General features: G+C 43.5%; 1 protein-coding gene across 1 annotated transcript in view; it reads right to left on the bottom strand.

The window, feature by feature from the left end:
• Positions 1-19,570, bottom strand: part of SEMA3C (semaphorin 3C) — a 171,530-nt gene that overhangs the window by 18,206 nt on the left and 133,754 nt on the right. The window contains exons 12-13 of the mRNA XM_063134220.1: positions 11,417-11,639; positions 2,225-2,313 (exon numbers count right to left, since the gene is read on the bottom strand). Coding sequence (XP_062990290.1) covers positions 2,225-2,313; positions 11,417-11,639 — 312 coding nt within the window. The remainder of the gene's footprint in view (positions 1-2,224; positions 2,314-11,416; positions 11,640-19,570) is intronic.

Consider the following 19,570-nt stretch of genomic DNA (forward strand, 5'->3'; position numbering starts at 1 on the left):
TGTTGAAGGTAGGCAGTGGTGAAAGAAGGATTGTTTCCCCTCTCCCTTTCTCTTCTCCATTCTCCCAACTCATTGTCTAGCAGTATGCCAGGACATGGGAGAGCTACCTCTTCCTTAATCCCCAAGGGTTCCTGCAATAGTTGACATACGGTGTGTAATAGTCCACATTTGGATTAACAAGCAGAACTGTTGGGTAATTTCGGGGTGGGGGGAAGTATTTATTTATTTATTTATTTATTTATTACATTTTTATACCGCCCAATAGCCGAAGCTCTCTGGGCGGTTCACAAAAAGTAGCTCAACATATAGCTTTTCCAGTCCAATGTGAGCAGGGCAAGTTAATTAGTCAAAGCCCAGCTTATGTGTAACTACTTGTCATATACAGAGTGAAAATTATATCTGGGATTTTATTTACAAAGACAGCCATACCTGCTGAGAACGGGCTGCTGTGTGGCTGAGGGACAATGCCCTATTTTGTCCAGTGCTGTAGTGGTACATTTTGAAGTGTAGGTGCTCATCGTAAGTCCCCATAGCCACGCCTGCTAGGAGAAGCCAAAAATGCAGGCAGCTGTGTAGATCCACAGCAACAACCTAGTCCTATCAGTTTTCATCTCTATTGGGTCTTAACTGGCCATTCAAGGCCAGGCCAACCCAAAATACTTTGCATTAAAGCAGGGAACAATATATTGTTGGTGAGAAAATTCATCCTCACGCCCATCCCTGCATTTACTGGGGGGATTGCAGCTAAGCTCAGAGACAACAGAGAATTCCGATGGGGTGGCAGATGATTAAAAATGCCCTGGAGCTTTATCCCCGTGAGCCCTGGCTCCATGACACCATTGTTTCCACCTCCTGTAGAAGAGCCGGAGGCAGCTAATGACAAGCCAGTAAGCCTCTTTTGTCCATCAAGTGCTGAATGATGGTTGGCAGAAGAATTTCTACCTCCTCTGACTTCCAATCAGCCAGAAAACCACACTTATGAGCACGGTGCAAAGACAGCATGAACTGAGGCAGTCTTTAAAGGTGACACAGAATACTTGGGGTGGTGGTGGTGGCTGTAATGGCATAGTGTGGCTACTCTTCTAGTTTTTAATGTTCAGCAAAATGATTGACCAGGGTTGTTTCATTCTACGGCTTTCTCTTCCAGAGTTATTTATCCCTCTTTGCAGGTTTGGTTGATTGAAACCTATGGCTTTCCGTCTGGACTTTCAAAAAAGTACAGGAAACCAAAACTAAGGCTATTTTGCTTGAGGTTTGTAGCTTAGTGTCAGAAAGCTTATCGGATAATCAAAAAGCGAGAAAATTTGGCATCCCGCTGCAAGCGATCGCAATCATGATATAGCAAAGAAGTCTGCTTCTGGCAGCTGCTTTATCATGGAAAAGGAAAAAAAAAGGAGAAGCAGTTATCAAAATCCTTTAAGCCAGGATGACAATATAAGAAAAACAAGCAATTTAAATTAGGGCTGTGCTCCGCTTCTCCTCGGACCCGAGAAGCAGAAGTGGATCGGGGTGCTTCGCCTCCCCTTAAGGCGGAGGCGAAGAGGATCGGGGGAGCAGTGGAGCGTCGCGGAGCGGGTTGAGGTGAAGGCGGATCCTTCGCCTTGATCCGGAGCTCCGCAAAAAAGGTAAGGAGGTTTTACTTGGCCCTGCCGCTGCCGCCACCACCCATGTGGCAACAGCGGCAGAGCCAGGTAAGGGGACTAGGGGGAGGGGGGGTCTTACCAGCATCCGTCCGTGGCCCCACAGCTGCTTCAACTGAGCCCGAGGACTCAAACAGGAAGACCAGGCCTGGTCTTCCTGTTTGTGTCCTCGGGCTCAGTTGAAGCAGCTGCGGGGCCACGGACAGATGCAGGTAAGGGGGAGGAAGGAGGGGGGGTTACCTGGTCCTGCTACCGCTGCAGACGTCCGATTCGGAGCCGGAGCTCCACAGCGTAGCAGAGTGGAACCTAGGCAGATCAAGGCAGGGCGGAGTGGGCCCGATCCGCAATTTGTGGAGCGGGAGGGGGCGGAGCGGGGGGTCCATGCAGAGCCCTAATTTAAATGCACTATAAAAGATCTAAGCCCCCCTTTTCGTCACTTGGAAATCAATAATAATAATAATAATAATAATAATAATAATAATGCACCTCATTTGATCTTTTATCAGACATTTCAGCCTTGCCAAGCTAATTTAGATCAAAATGTTTGGACACGAGATGAATAAAGCTGAGACAGAGAGACCAACCTTAAAAACTTCCAGTTCCTCTAAGATGAGCTCTCCACTTGCGGAGGAGTTTGTGGGAAGGACGACAACTTTCTGAACTGTGCCCTGGTCTGGAACAGAAAGGGGGGGGCAGGGAGGAAAAGGAAGGCCAGGAGAGGGGGACAAAAACAGAGGACAGTAATCAGACCACATTCGATAAAATTTCACAATACAGAAAAGAAGAGATGAAAGGCCATTTAATGTAACGCAAAACATTGGTGGGGTTGATGGCCCTTTGACCTTTCATTTACATCAAAATTGCACAGAGGAAGTCAAAATAAAGGCAATGTGGGGAAAAATATTGACTTAAAACTGGAGGATCACAATTCAGCTTCCTGGGCATAATAACAAAAATGGCAGCAAAACCAATATTACTGAAAAGAAACAAAATACACCTTTGACAACCTTAAGCTATGGACTCTTCTCTACAATTTTCATAGAGACCTATACAGCAAACGTATTACACATGCCATGCCAGGTAAGTTATTCCAGTTCGTTTCAGGGCAATGCACTACCGAAGAGAATTTTATGGCAACAATCCACAAACGATGCCAATGCAAACAGTTTTTGGAGAGTAAAATTACAGTCTCTGGAAGGACTAAATTGAAGTACTGTGCCAAGTCACGTTCAGGACTTCCACAATTTACTCCCACATTCTTCTCTGCTAGTTCCCACACAGGGAGCCACCTGCATTAATAATGGAGAGAGATAGGTCCGCATAGAATCTTCCAGGGACAAAACTAGACGTTAAACAGTCTTCCTTTGAAATGCAAATAGCAGCCTCTCTGAAGCCAGGCTGTTTCAGAACCATGGATAGGAAGTGAAAGTAACTCTTTCTTTTACTCGACTTCTCCTGGCCACTGGCCAGAGGCTGCTCAGACTTGACCCGAGACTGCTATTTACACAACAAACAAACATTAACATTCATTGCTTTCATACAATTAAAGTCATGTCTAGTTTGGCCGTCATCGTACAAAGACTTTGAGCTTTATCACACCTGTGTTATACTGTGCAATCACTGCGAATTGCATGCAAAGGACTCAGAAGTTTTCCACCTTATAATCTGCTTTGATGGTGAAGTACTCCCAGGCATCCTGCCTTAATTGTGCAATAAAGCAAAAAGATTCGCCATATTTAGTCCCTACGTTTTGAGCGTATCTTCCGAGCCGCCGCTGGGGTGCAGGAGCAGGATTTTAAAGAAATGCTTACACCTGCATAAGCTTTAAAGGTAAAGACACCAAAATTGGCACAGTAATAGATATTAGGGAGAGCTTTAAGCATACCAAAATTGAATTGAATTGGGGCATCCATTGATTTTTTATGATTTTTTTACATTTCCCCCCTTAAACTCACTTCCTAGTATGCAAAGGATTGCTGTCGCCTGGTAGCAAAAACAACCACCACCACGAAAGCTTAGTGCTATGTGGATAATCCGAGGGAAGCAGGTATGTGGGATGAAGCTTTTTATAGCATTTCTGAGCTTTGCTAATGATACTGTTGAATTGTGACCACTTCAAGGCAAATTTGATGTGTTCTCTTTAGCAGGGGGATTATTTCAGGTTTGGTTAGAGAGTGGGTCAAGAGGGCAAAAATCACAGCAAGGTCCAAAGGTCTTGCTCTTAGACTTACTCAGCATGAAACTACAAAACCAAACAAACATCTGTATATTTTAACATTTTATTATTGTTAATTTTATACTTTATAAGTAAGGTTGATTAAATAAATCAATCAATCAATATGCAACCTTTTCAGTATAGTGGAAGTGGTTTGAGCAGATACATCAGAATGCAACGAAGCTTTGTGTAACACTTCCACCACACTTCTATTTCCCCTCAAAAATTTCCCTGGGTCTTTTCACCCAGCAAGATCTTCCGAACTGGACATACATCTTGTAGAGTATTTTGAAGTGGCCTCCACTGTAACGCAAAGAGCTGTGCTTGGACAAAGAAATTGGGCAAGCCTATTTTAGATCTATGGTAGGGGGAGGCAACCTGGTGCCCTCCTGATGTTTTGGACTACATCCCCTATTACCCCTGACAGTTATAGTCCAAAACAGCTGGGTAGTGCCAGATTGACTATCTCTGGTTTATGTATCTGTATTTTTATGTCATGTATTTCAAAATGTTGCCCTCAGATCTGAGGAGCTAGAAAGAAAGATAAGATGAATTATAATTCTTCATAAACAGAATCTATAACACAAGGGCAGGCAATGTGGTGTCCATGAGCACCCATGCACCCCCTGACATCTTTCTTGGTGACTGCTAGGATAGTTGTGAAATAGACTTCCATTGGTGTTGAAGACTCTTGGTTCAAAGGTGTTGTTTTGTCTGTTGGGGCTTAGAACCCACCTCTGCCTTGTACTCAGTCTTTTGAGCAGTTGAATTTGCCCTGACTCCAATGGCAGCCATTTTGTGGTGGTGCCCACAACAGCATCAAATTGCAAAATGTGCTCACATCCGCAAACAGTTGCCTACCCCTGAAATAACCACCTAGCCACTCTACACCTCCCTTACACTCCATGGCACCTCTCACTGGGCGTTATATAAGCAACACCCATTTTCCCCATGTCAGAACTACCCAAATCTAAGCTTAAGGGCTAACTTGTCAGTATTTTGCATATGTATGACCAGTGCATCAAGGAAGTGTTGATCAGGAACAAATGTATAGTAAAGGTTGAGGTTCACATTTGGAAGTCAATATTTCATGTGTCGGCTCTGCCATGAATTCAGTAAGTGGCCTCAGGCAAGCTATGATTTTGCAGCATAAGCCCCTGATCTGCAATATGGCAATGATAATGCTGCCCTGCAGGTCATGCTTCTTGTAAGAATTATAGAGATAATGTGGATATAAACACTGAAAACCATTACATATGCTAAGTATAACTAGTATTATTAGGAACATGGGGACATAAGAAGCTGCCTTACACTGAGTCAGACCATTGGTCCATCTAGCCCAGTATTGTCAACACTGACTGGCAGAAGCTCTCCATAGATTCAGGCAAGGGTTTTTCTAGCCCTACCTGGAGACTCCTGGGATTGAACCTAAGACCTTTGGTATGCAAAGCATGTGCTCTACCCACTGAGCTATGTCCCTCCCTTTATGACAAGTCGTATTTGTCTTATAAGAAATTGGAAAGAAGGATAAGGAGAAGCTGAAAAGTATACTGCCAAGAGACTGGGAAATGGAGCAAAGAAATGGTATGGAATTCAGGGAGAGTCCAGGAAGGGATAGATGAGAAATCTAAATATTGACTCATACCCTCAACTGGGTTTAAAAGTGGCCTAGTTCTTCAGAACTCAAAGAAGTATGACTGTTTATATCAGGCTATGGTATGTTTCACAGTACATGTAATGCTTAGGTAGTATAGAACACACAGAAGTTTAGCCACCACACAATACATCAACTTTCTAATTCAAGATTAAAGTTGAAATCTCTCCATGCATTTTTAATACAAGCCAGCCAAGAGAGAACATTCTAGTCACTATTGTGAACTTCAAAAGACAGACTTCAAAACAGACCTATAAATGCCCTTCCCCAAAAACAAACAAGTAAGCAAAAGACAAGCTGTCCACATCATAAAAACCACCACCACAATTGTAATAAGTACCCCGGATGACAGTTTTATGGAGGGACGTCTCCCTTTGAGGTGGTCCCTCTTTCTTTCCAGGATGAGAGAAACTACAATTCTGAATCTGGCTCTCGAAAACGCATGCAACGTACACATCAAGTTCAGGCGAGGTCTGACCTCGAGGTCAAGAAAACAAAAAGCGGAGAAAAAGGAAAAGCTTAAAAATAAGCTTGTTCTCTAAATTCTGCTTGAAACAATTCCTGTCAAGTGATAGCACAACGAACCCTCTGGGATGGCAAAAGACTGTCTCTTGGGCGTTATGAGGGTCGTGCAGAACCTCCCTGATAAATTTTGCTAGTTTGATCAAAAACTCTTGATGTACTGCAGAACTGTTCAGAAGGTTTAATCAGAAGGCTCAAAAAATATTTCAAAAATTACTTCGGGTGCAACTGGGTGCCAATTCAGAGATGAAGAGGTTGCTGTGAAAAGTTTTGCAATGATCAAAACTCCCTTCCTTTACCATTTCAAGCAAATTAGAAGGTTTCTATTGAAGCAAACATCCACGTTATTTCAAGGAAAGCAAGCAGAGTTTTGATAAGCTTAGCAACATTCCTTGGTGGGCGGATAGACTTGTTGATAAGCCTTTAATGTACCCATTCATGTACACACCAGTGTGGTGTAGTGGCTAAAGTGTTGGACTGGGAGTTGGGAGATCCGGGTTGTAGTCCCCACTTGGCCATGAAAACCCACTGGGTGACTTTGGGCCAGTCACTGACTCTCAGCCCAACCCTCACAGGGTTGTTGTTGGGAAGATAAAATGGAGAGGAGGAGGAGAATTATGTACACCGCCTTGGCGGAATATAAATGCAATAAATAAATACATGTACCCTGGCCAACAGTCTGGATTGAGCAATTTTGCAAAGTTACTGTGCATTTATTACATTGCATCCCACAGTCCGCTGTAGAATGGGTAATGCTACTTCGTGACCAACTGTACTTGAACAGTGCACTGTAGCTTTGCTCAGGTATTATGGATACCTTCCCATGAGGTAACAGAGGGGCTGTACTTTCTGGCTCCTCCACCCCCATCACTGTATCCTCAGATGGTCCCCCTGCCCTCCACATGAGGTGGGGAAAAGTCTGCAGTGAGGATCCTGTCCTACAGGTGTAGCTTCCTTGTGCCATTAGAGTTCTAAATTGCACAGGGAGCTTACATGCATAGCTCACGAGCAGGCTCCTCACTGTAGAACGTGCCACCATCACCCACAAGGACATAGGCTACAGGGTCATGACAGAGGGGTCAGAGTCAATGAGCACAGGGTAATCTTGTGAAGACGTGATGCCTCAACAGGCTTGTATATTGCTGCCATCTGGAGGATTTGGAAGTACGGATGGACAAATCTGTCAAGTTCAGTTTACCTCAGTTTCTCATTCCCCCCCTCCCCAATTTTAAGTTGGCTTTGCCTGGAACTCTGAGAATTTTTTTAAAATAATAAAAAAATCCGCATTAAAACATTGGTACTCCTAATGTGTGCAATTTTGCCTGATGTACACATTTCCGCAAGTCATTTCCTAATATAATGCCTTTCTGGACATTATTTCTACTAACATATGCAGATTTGTGTGCATGTTTCTTTAATATATGCATTTTGCGTGCATATTTTGGCTGGAGAACTCCATTGCAAAATTTGGAGAAGTGCGAATTTTGAAAGGCAACCAAATTTCTGTTCAGGTATTGATTCAAGAGTGCAAAATTAGGTAAGTTTGCATTAATACATGAACAAAAACTAATTTCTTCCCCTCGTCCCTATTTTGGAGCAGCTTTCACATGCTGGTGAAATGTATGATTAGCTTTTAGCTAGGGAATCATCTTGTTCTTGATTTCCAATTTGATTTGCACAACTTTCCTCAGTAGCTGATTTAGTCTTTGGAGGAAATTTGTGCAATTTGGGTAATGAATCTCCCATTTCTTCACAGCTCAATTTGCACCATTTTCCTGTTCGCACAGACTTCTTCTTCTTCTTCTTCTTCTTCTTCTTCTTCTTCTTCTTCTTCTTCTTCTTCTTATTATTATTATTATTATTATTATTATTTCTTACCCGCCTCTCCATTTTGATCAAGGCGGGGAACAACAGTAAATATAAAATACATAAAACTGAATTAAAACATAATATACATTGTTAAAACATCCTAAAAACATCCTAAAATTCCATTGGATAGGCCTGCTGGAAGAGATCAATCCTTATAGCAGCAATCACAAATGCGAACAGGAATCGGGCATGAGATGATTCCTGGAAATCCCGAACACTGTTTGTTTATCCACTGCTACACACAATGGATGAATGAACAAGGTATATATTGTAAAGTATTATTTCTAAGCAAAGTACTATATGACCGAGGACTAAAAAGCAGGTTGACGCATGTCAAGAAGATATGGGGTTATTGAAATCCCATTTTGCTTATCGAAATCCAGCAATTACACCTCACACAAGTCAATTACGCCACTTGTTTCTGTAGAGGGTTATGAAGTACATCCCACCCTTCTCCCTTTCAGCACTGCTTTTCATGGCTGAATGCTTGCTTCTTTTCATCTGAGGGGCAGCTCCATTTAGGCTCCCTGGGGCGCCAGGTTTGAGCATCAACCCCTCTGGCCTGTGGAGTGTTTTAGGATACTTTGGGAGGGGGTGGGTGGATGAATGGCACACCACTAAATGCGAGATCATTATCACTGAGAAAACCATGCAATATGTGACAAGAACAATTGTCTGCTTGTGGGATTTATTTCCCTAGCTCTGCAGCCTACGAAAGGAATACTGCACTCGTGATCAGGGCTTGGCAAGACATAGCTGCCGTGAGCCTGATCCTATTGGCTAGGGTCACAGAGGACATAATGTGCTTAAATACCCAATGCACTTATTTCCCAGTAATTTACAAAACTTTCAAGGTTGATTGTGGCTTTCCCATGAAATGATTCTATGATGAAAAGTGAAGGGGTTCTTTCTAAGCTGTTTTAGAATTGGTTACTAGTACTGAGAACCCAGGTACACGTGCAGATAAATTGCATCATAAAGAATCCTTGGAACGATACTATCTCAGGCTGAAGCTGCTGGCATGCCCCCACACCACCATGTTAAAAACTCCACGTGCATAGAAAATCAGTGGATTCAAGGACAAGTCTAGGCTATAATCCTCTTCCTGAGCTCTTTGCCCTCCATAACTGGGGAGATCTGGAGGTGGGGGGAACATTCAAAGATGCAATCTTCCATTTGCAGCCCGAAATAATGCAATCCCAGGAACTCTGTGCACAAGATTTATCTGCATGTGTAGATCAGTCCTGAAGCTACATTGGAGGTGGAGTATCTGAACTTGGCCTGGAAACACTCTTAATTTGAAGAATGACTCAAGTCGTAGACAGTGACAGACATGACTGGCAACATTTCAGTGCAGCTTCTGAACTCATCCATATTGCTTGAGCTGAAATGTCACCCCACTGCCAAGTCCCGTTCGCCCCTGCCAAGGGGCTGCTGGGAGGCTGGGCTGCCAATTATCGAGCCTGCCAGAATTATACAATGCAGCTTTTACACTCACCAGAAGGAAATTGATGCAATTTTTTTTAATTAACCCATCATCCCCAGTTTGAACTGTTCATCAGTCATGGGGTGCTATACATGTTCATGGCATTTTAAATAGGCAAAACCAAAGGGAAGAGAAGGACCCTAGCTGAAGCCCTTATGGCATCGCTGGACCAAAATAAGGATAGATTCGGAGAAAGAGGGTGTGTCCCCTCCCCCTTGTGTATTGACTTCAGTGACTCTTGGATTTCAATGAGTGGATGTCAAGTGGAAGTGATTTTCCTTATGGGGTTGAATGCACAATGAACTCTTGCACACAATGCTATTAGTCTGTCCAATGCAAGCAAACCTTTGTTACATTTTTTCACCATTCCCAATCGTTCTGATTTCTTTCCTTGACGATACTTGCGAATTTATATACTCTGTGATTCTACATTCCATCCCACGCAGGACAGACTGTTATTTAGTTAAAAATATATATGTAACTAACGTTTTTCTATAACGAAGAGTAATGAAAAAGAACCCCAAACAATTGACTGCCGTGTGAAAATAGAGCTCGTTTTTACAAACGTTGAAGCCTGTTAGGCACTACCACGCAATGAAGAATGAGGAAGAGGGCAGCATGTGCAAGAAAGGAGGTTCAGATATTGCTTGGCGGGGGTTGCGTGTGCAGCTCCTTCTTACGGGGCTCATCTACACCAAGCAGGCTATTCCACTATGAAAGCGATATGAAAATGGTATATAAAAGGCAGGATCTACACTGCTGCTTTATAGCGGTACTGACGTGCACTGGGGCCCATGACACATCTACACCAAGCAGGATGTAACACTATGAAAGTGGTATGACAGTGGTATATAGTATGTGTCATTGGGCCCCAACAGTCGTCAATGCACTTCAATAGTGTGGCTCCTGCCTTCTATATACCACTTTCATACAATTTTCATAGTGGAATATCCTGTTTGGTGTGGAAGAGCCCACGGCCATCAAATATTAGTAGTGGAAGTCTCAAGTGCAGCTGTTTGTTTTACCCATATATGGAAGAAGGGCACCATTTAGTGCAGGCTGAATGTGCTCCATGCCACTGGTGACCACAGCCACTGAGAATCAAGCCTTCTCTTCCCTACTACTATCTTGTGTTCTTGGAAGCCCCACTGGCATCTGTGGCAGCTAAGGGTGGCACACTAGCTGCAACCCCCTTCCCCAAGACGGAGGTAGCCTGGTCATGATTACACCCATGCTCTGGTAACCTCTAGGTTAGATTACTGCAATGTGTTATATGTGGGGCTGCCTTGAAAGAAGTCTTGGAAGCTTCAGTTAGTCCAAAATACAGTTGCTAGGTTGCTGACCGGGACCAGCTGAATGAAACAGTCCTTATACATGGACATTGACTGCTGGTCCGTTTCTCCCCTCCACCCCCTGCCCCTTCTGTTGAAACTGACAGCTGCACAAGATGATCAAAATAATAATGAAAGGTATAACGTTTGGATAGACATTGGAAAACTACTCTTAGTTGCCCAGAATACTGGCATGCTTGGACACTGGCAAGCGTAGTTGCTACTGAACAAAGTTCAAGAATTCTGGAGCAGGATTATAATGGGCTCATGACAAACCGTGAGAACACCAACTGGTTTCAGATTTCTCCAGAAGTGATTAGAGTGATCTGACTGATACAGTATTTTTAAGCAAAAGAAACCAAGAGGCTTAAACATTAATTAATCAATTAAAGGGTAATTCAGAGCAGGCAGCCACAAAAAATTGTCTGTCAGGGATGCAGTAGTCACATTCTGCATTGTAGATCTTGCACTGAAGAGGGGATTGGACTTGATGACCTCCTGGGACCTTTCCAACTTTAAAATTCTATGAGCTTATGATTTCTTTACATTCACCTTTAAAAACCAAACCAAACCCCTTCTAAGGTATCAATGACTGCGGTGTTGGTGACAGTGATTGAGCTGGTGTGCAGATACTGAGATCCTACTGTGCAAAACACCGATGATGAGATTACTAATACCATAGTTGTACATTTGCCTTACCTGTTCCAAGAAACAAGACATGGTATCTTCCATCTGCGGCACTGACGCGATCGACAGCTATCTTTGTATATTTGTAGTCTGTGCCCGTCCGAATTATTAATGGCCTCTTGTGGACTGGGTAGATGGGATTGAACATCAAGGGATGGTTCCTGATGAAGGTGACCACATCATCTGGAAACTCTTTGGTTGTCCGTATGTTGGGCGTGAAGGCTCCTCCAGGACACTATAAAAAAAGGACCATAACAATCATGGGTTCAATTTCCAAATTTGTTTGTTTTATTATCATATCCCCTATTGTGGAAATGTGCATCACTTCACTTTATTCCTTGGGACAAGGTGGAAAAAACTAAATCAAGATGACTGCATGAGCTGTTCAAACATTACCAGGCAGATTTCAGTATACTTCATCCAACTATATTTTCATTTAAGTACTGTTAAAGACATGCTTGAAGACCACGCCTGTAAAGTTCTCTTTGCTACATCAGAACAACACTGCTTTTTCGAAGCTCCTCTAAAGAAAATATGTGTGGTTCAAAAGTACACAACCTATTACAGAGCTGATTCAGCAAGAATGCACAGCTGATACATATGTATATATGGATGTGGATATGTATCACAATGCCTATCTGGTCCTCAGTGGACATGTCAGATGTGTCTGATGCACAAAGGGATGTACATTCCCATGTGGGGCTATTAACCAACTATGCACACCAATGGCTGAACTGGAGCCCTACAACTTTTAATTAGCTATCAGACTGGTACATCAGTACTCTTAACAGACCATACATCATCACACAATTAGTTATTTCACCAATTTGCTGCATTCAAATTGATCCAAGTGTATCTCTGGCATCCCAATTCTAAAGGTATGAATAGCTGTGATAGCATATGGAGTGGTGTATTTATTATTATTGCATCCTTTTTTTCCCTCTTAAGTAACTCAGGGTGGTGTGCATAATCCTCCTCCTCTCCATTTTATCCTCACTACAACCCTGTGAGGTAGGTTGGGCTGAGAGTCTATGACTGGCCCAAAGTCACCCAGTGGGTTTCCATGGCTGAGTGGGGACTAGAACCTGGATCTCCCGGCTCCCAGTCCAACACTTTAGCCACTACACCACCCTGGCTCTTGAAGTCAAAGTGCCATTTTGAAAGTTAGCTGCAGAAGATTTTGCCATAATAAAAACTTTGCCACTTCTTGGGTGGCTGAAATATTGGTAAGATTGTCCACTGCTGCATTGCCCCCCAAAGTGACTTCATTCTAACCCTGGCACATCCCTGTCTGCTGATTAACAATGATAATATGTCTCAGGACGAAGCCTGCCTCCAGCACCATGAACAAACTACTTTGCTGGACTAGTAGAACCCCCCAAGGTTTGCTAATACTACAAGGACACTGAAACACGTCTTGATGCTCTGCCAGAGCCATCACTCAAGCACACATACATGCTCATATCTTCCTCAAACACATTTGTTAGGGTACCAGTTTATTGTACTGGGTCTTAAGCAGATTTATGCTCGCACCAGGCTCATCACGTAAAGACTGTATTCTAACCAGTTCCTGTAGCTTTCGTAAGAGGGAAATACTTGCGTGAACTTGTGTAATCACAACGAAGGCTAAGATGTCCATGAAAGGCAATGTCAAAGTCAAATCAGATTAAGAGAGATCTACATTTTCCTTGAACTAGTTTTCTAATTGCCAACAGTTGACAGTACAATGAACTTTGAAAGAAAGAAAGAAAGAAAGAAAGAAAGAAAGAAAGAAAGAAAGAAAGAAAGAAAGAAAGATCCAATTATGCATCTGCTCGTCTTTTTATTTCTGCCTCACCTTTTGTTGGGATCTGAACAACAGATTCCCACATCCTGGGCCAAAATTCTAGCCATGGTTGGTTTTAGCTGATCATGTCTTTGAACTGGAATGCAACAAATCAAACCACCTTCTTCGCCTGATTCACAATCCACATCTTCTACAGAACCTTCCTTGGGCCACTGTAGTTTCATAGCTTCACTGTAGCTTCAGTGATCCCCTACATATATTACACTAGCAGCATGTGGACCACGGAAGCACCACTCTTTCCTGAAGCACCAGTGTAATGTGAGAAGTGTGAGCCCAAACGAGTGAAGCCCAATCTTACGTCTCTTGAAACGTGGGCAAGAAAAGCACAGGGAGAAGTCACAGCAAGGGTTCCTCCCATGTGGCCTAATCTTTCTCATTTTACCCAGCAGTACAAGAATCTCCAACTTTGAAAATGTAATGAGCAGGGACAATGGTTTACTGTGCTTGTACCAGCAGCCACCCTCCCTGACTTAGTTACTAGCTCTAATCCACTCTTTACTGTCTCTTCACTTTAGCCCTTCCCTAGGAGACACAGCTTTAACAATTAGAAGAAAAACCTGAGTCACTATACTCCAAAAGCCTTACAATCCAACCATTTCCTACGTACTTGTTCTCACAATCCTATTCCAGTGCAATGCTAAAAATTTCCTTCTCCTGCTTCTGGGCTGCACCTCAGTAATATATGATGTTTTTCATGTTGAAAGTTACCTGGAGGGGGTTTCAGCCCTAAAAGGTTGCCTACCAATATTTGATACACAAATAGTAGAGAATAGGGATGTGCTTCGCTTCTAATCGGACCGGCGAATTAGAAGCGGAGCGGGGTGCTTCACCTCCCCTTAAGGCGGAGGCGAAGAGGATTGGGGGGCCGGCGGAGCATGGCGAAGAGGATCGAGGTGAAGGCGGATCCTTCGCCTTGATCCGGAGCTCCGCCGGAAAGGTAAGTGGGATTTACTGGGCCCTGCCGCTGTCGCTGTTGCCCATGCGGCGACTGCGGCAGGGCCCGGTAACCCCCCCTCCTCTCCCTTACCTGCCTCCGTCCGTGGTCCATTGGCTTCTTCAATTGAGCCCGCAGTTCAACCAGAAAGTCTAGGCCGCACTTGTGGCCCAGACTTCCTGGCTGAACCGTGGGCTCAATTGAAGAAGCTGACGGACCGCGGACGGAGGCAGGTAAGGCCCCCCTCCCCCTTGGTCCCTTACCGGGCTCTGCCGCCATTGCCGCACGGGCGGCGACGGTGGCAGGGCCCGGTAACCCCCCGCCGTCCTCTCCCGGCCTTACCTGGCACCACTCCCCTCCACTGCGGAGCTCCGATTCGGAGCCGGAGCTCTGCGGCGAAGAGGAGCGGAGTATGGGCAGAGCGGCGCGGGCCGATCCGAAATTTTCGGATCGGCCCGCGGGGTGGAGCGGGGGGTCCGTGCACACCCCTAGTAGAGAACATGCTTTGCATACAAATGGTCTTAAGTTCAAAAAAACACCACCTGTAAGTATCGCTGATGGTAGTGCTGGAAAGGGTCTCTGCCTGAGGCCCTGAAAAGCCACAGCCATTCAGAAGAGAAAACTGGATGGACCAATGATTTGTCTCAATCTCCAGCCCGTACCCTACCTCACATGGGGGAGCAGAGCAGTACTATAACTTGATCTTCCTCTGTGCCAGTCCCAGCAAGGCTTATGGGAGAGGGGGACATCGCAGCCCTGTTCACCAGAAATTGTGAACTTGGGAGTCCACTGCTATACATATGCACAACATACCAATATTAGAATGTGATTTGTGGGCAAAGCTATTTATACACTGGGAAGAGAAAAGTATTTTCTAAATTTGCCATGGGACAACAATTAAGGCGCCAGAGAGTCAACATGAATGGCCTTCAGTAGGCCATAAAAAGGAGTCTCTTCATACTGGCTTTGGGACACACCTATGTTTTGTACCCCAACAAGATTAACCAACTATACCATAGCATTCTATATATCAGAGCTGGGAAACACGTAGTTCTTCAGATGTTCTTTGATTCCAATTCCCATCAGCCTGTTCAGTGGTGAGGGACACATGGGAACTGTAGTTCAGCAATGTCTGAAGGGTCACAGGTTCCCCATCCCTCCTATATAGTCTCTTAATGGACAGATTTTCCCCCTTACTTGAGAGATGATTTAAGACCCATAACGCATTCTATGACATGCTGCAGCTCCAGATGATGATTTGTATAAAGTCTAGATGACAAATAAGATTTAACAGACAGTCTGCAACCCAGCATGAACAGGCACATTACGTCATTGAGTTTTTTCTATAACTCATAGCTGATTGTGGTAGGAATATCTGCTATGACTGGTATGTTTTGAAGAGATGCCAAAGCCTGCAGGGCCCGTTTCTTGCCAAGTGAATGTATTACCTAACCTTATTCAATTTCACTTCAACTGTTGCTCAAATGGCTGGCCTTAGAAGAATGTAAGCATTGGTTTCCTGACTCAGATCCAGGTCCACATAGTCCACTATTCTTTTTCCAATGGAAGGTAGATGCCTCTGAGGAGCGCACAAGAGCTCTTCCTTCTTAGTATTTAACAGAGCATCAGCCTGTTGCAAAATGCCTCTGAGCCATTTGTGAATGTTTTTGGAAAAACATAGCCAATCCAGCTTGTCCATCAGTGGTTCTCAACCTTAGGTCCCCATACAGTCATAGAATCATAGAATAGCAAAGTTGGAAGGGATCTGCAAGGCCATCGAGTCCAACCCCCTGCTCAATGCAGGAATCCACCCTAAAGCATCCCTGACAGATGGTTTTCCAGCTGCCTCTGAAGGCCTCTAGTGTAGCGTTGGACTACAACTCCCATCACCCCCAAGCTGTGGCCGTGCTGGTTGGAATTATGGGAACTGCAGTCCTACATCAGCTAGGAACCCGAAGTTGGGAACCAAATGGATAATTTAGGGACAATGCTCTCTATGTTTAGACAAAGTCTTTCTGGGATCGGACCCCTTCAGACAGCAGCAAAGGGATTGCATACTCTAATGTTTCCTTCATGTGGAGTGGTGGAAACCGCCACACTTCCACCAATAAGACTCCAATCTCATATCCACTTACTCAGGGTAATTCTCATTCAACTCAGGGCACCCAGCTTACGTTTGAGTAGACATGCATAGGCTTGCTCTGTAATTGCAGAACACTAACAGGATAAGGAAAAGGTTCAAGCTACAATTTCTCCCTTGCCCTCCACAGGCATTACTCCTGCAGTTTAGGTGAAGACATGAGCTGGAAGCACAGTTCCCCTAACAACCTTGCCTAGAGTGCAAACATCTGCAGAGAGGGGGGTGCTAAGTGAACAGCTGTACATGTGGATGCTTCTACGTGACCCCAAATCCTTATATCACAGGATTCTGGGTTGCACGGAGGCGGCCCCATGTACATTTGTACCCATGTAGACCCTCTCTTTACAGACATTTGAGCTATATGCATAGATGCCATGAAGGGGGGCTACTGGTATGCTTTAATGTAGATTCCTGCACTGAGCAAGGGGTTGGACTATTCCCTACTATTCTATGATATGTCCACAATGTCAGGGGTGAAGCTATTCAGTGCTCTTGAGTTGACCTAAATTCTATATATAATGGCTGAAGAGGGCGTCTACCTTGTGTTTTCTTTCTTTTTGAACATGCATATCAGTCCTAAATCTATCACTGGGCCATAACTTCCACTTCATACCAAGACTAAATGTAGATTCCCTAAATCTGCATTTGAGAAACCAAATAGATGTGTTCACTGCATAGAGATTCTACCAACATAGAAGGGAATGTTTAAAAATTGCATTATGTCCACAAGAGACCTCTCTTTCTGCCAGTTAAGAAGTGCAAAGCCAAATACTATAGGAACTCATCCTAGCTGTAACTGAATAACATGGTCTCCCGTCCCCAGTTTGCCCTGGGCTTATCCACATGCTTTTGTTCGAGATGAATGCTATTGCAATAGTTCATAAGAGAATGCACTCCTCTGAGTTGAACAAATACTGTAATATTTCATACTCTTCCAAGCATGACCCCAAACAGTGTTCTCTACTCTTCGTCAAATTGCCTATTCGTCAAAACTAAGAGCCAAACTAAATAATTTAAAATTTCACATAGCACAGCCTTTCCTGGACTGTACCACTTCAGGATGAAGGTTGTAGTGTGTTTGAATTTCCCCATGTGTATTTTGTCTGCACACGCTAGTTTTCACCTCACTCTCATCCTGATCTGCTAACCTTCAACATGTAGGCAATTTTTAAGTGAGGAAACATTCAAACACGTCCTCTTCTTACACTCAGAATCATGTGGATTCAGGGAGTTCAACAGTAGGGTTGGGTGAACAAGCAATGTTTGAGCTTGCCCAGATTCGCCAAACATCAGCTCGCTGCTTGTCTCTCCTTGAATCGCACTCACTTTTCCAATAAAGTGTTCAAATTGTGTGAGTGGGGAAAATTGTACAAAACGAACAGCTATTCAATGTGAAAGTTGTGCAAACAGGCAAACTGCACCAATTCCCTCCCCCCCGACCCCGGAGACTAAAGCGTGGGTGATTTAAAATGCGTGACTTTTGACAAAGTTCTCCATTTTGAGAAAGGTGTACATTTTTGAGAAATTTACATATTTTAAGGAAGTGGCACACTTTGAGAAAGTTGCGGATTTTTCAAGTACACATTTCGTGAACATGAAAGCAAGTTCAGGAATTTGCGAACATTTTCAGAGAAAATGTGTATCTGTTCGTATTTAGGATTGTGAACGGGGCATTTTTGAACCATTTGCAAATTGAAATGAAATCCGCATACGTCCTTATACAACAGTGTATGACTAAGGGCCAGATATATCAATGCCCACCAAACCAGTCATCACCCCTTTCCCTAACAAGGGAATGCTTGATCTTGCAAACATTCCTTATTACTGGATTACAGTTTCCTAGGGCACAATCCATTACACGAGACTGCACTATACACACATGCACACTCATACACACACAAATACATATATGAGAAAGGTATATAATCTGAGGTAAGAATATATACCTGCCCAGACCCTAAGATCATCTTTAGCGGAATGTCTCTGGGAGGCCCGGCAAATGAAATGAGGTGGGTGGCTACTAAGAAAAGGCCCTGTTCTGTTGTGGCACTCAGGTTGTGGAATGAGCTTCCCAAAGAGGTTTGCCTGTTGCCTACATGGTGGTCTTTTGGGCGCCAGGTGAAGATTGCCTTATTTTCCCAGGCATGTTTATCTTTTAGTTTCTGTTGTTTTAAATCTGTTACTGTGTTTTAAATCTTTGCAATGCTGCTAGGTTTTGTTTTGATTTTATACTGTAGCTTTAAACTTTTAAAACTTCCTCATTATGTTTTATCATGTTGCATTTTATGGTTTTAATTGGTGTGAACTGCCCAGACAGCTTCGGCTATTGGGCGCCGGGATAGACATGTAATAAATAAATAAATAATAAATGGCCTGTTGTCTTCCATGCTAAATTGCATGGGAAGATGTGGCAGGGAATTCTCATGCTACTGCTACTAGCATTTCTATAGCACTTTAATATGTTCAAAGGATTTCACATGTATCGACTCTGGAACTTTTACATCAATCCTGTGAGGTTGGGTCAGCATGATTTTATTCCCATTTTGCAGAGAGAGGCTAGTCTAAGGCCTGAGCTAGACCTAAGGTTTTATCAGAGAGCTTTGGCTATGGGGCGGTATATAAATGTAACAAATAAATAAATAAATAAAAATAAATAAGGTTTATCCTGGGGTCATCCCTGCCTGCTCCTGGGATATCCTGTGTGTCATTTACATGAACAGGGATGACCCCGGGACGATCCCGGGATAAACCTTAGGTCTAGCTAAGGCCTTAAACAGAGAGAATGGTGGTCATCTTTCAACTAACATAACTTGAAATTGTCAATGATCTTTTGAGAGCAATTTTCCTGCATATGTGACCAATCTCAAGCCCACTAAACCTCGTTAAATGAATCACTTAATTCATATGTCACAGAAATACTATAAAAATAATGAACCTCTGGAATGCAAGCTAGACAAGCCACCATTATCTTTTATTCACCTTTTATCTGTTAAAAAAAACCAACCCTAACTCTGTACATTCATTCATCTCCATGTGAAGCTGAATTGCTTTGCTTGACACTCAAAGGAATTAAGTTTCACATGTCCCTTGTACTGTTCGTACTTGAAAACCACATATGCAGGAACCAGATCTGCCTAAGCTAATCAAATTATTTTAATCGTCAGTTCCATTAGCAACCATTATGCTTCAGTTACAAGTTTATCAGCAAAGCTCTCACTGCTAATCAGCTGGGTAACTGATCTTTGC

The sequence above is a fragment of the Elgaria multicarinata genome, chromosome 9 (assembly GCF_023053635.1).
Source record: "Elgaria multicarinata webbii isolate HBS135686 ecotype San Diego chromosome 9, rElgMul1.1.pri, whole genome shotgun sequence".
Classification (NCBI taxonomy): domain Eukaryota; kingdom Metazoa; phylum Chordata; class Lepidosauria; order Squamata; family Anguidae; genus Elgaria; species Elgaria multicarinata.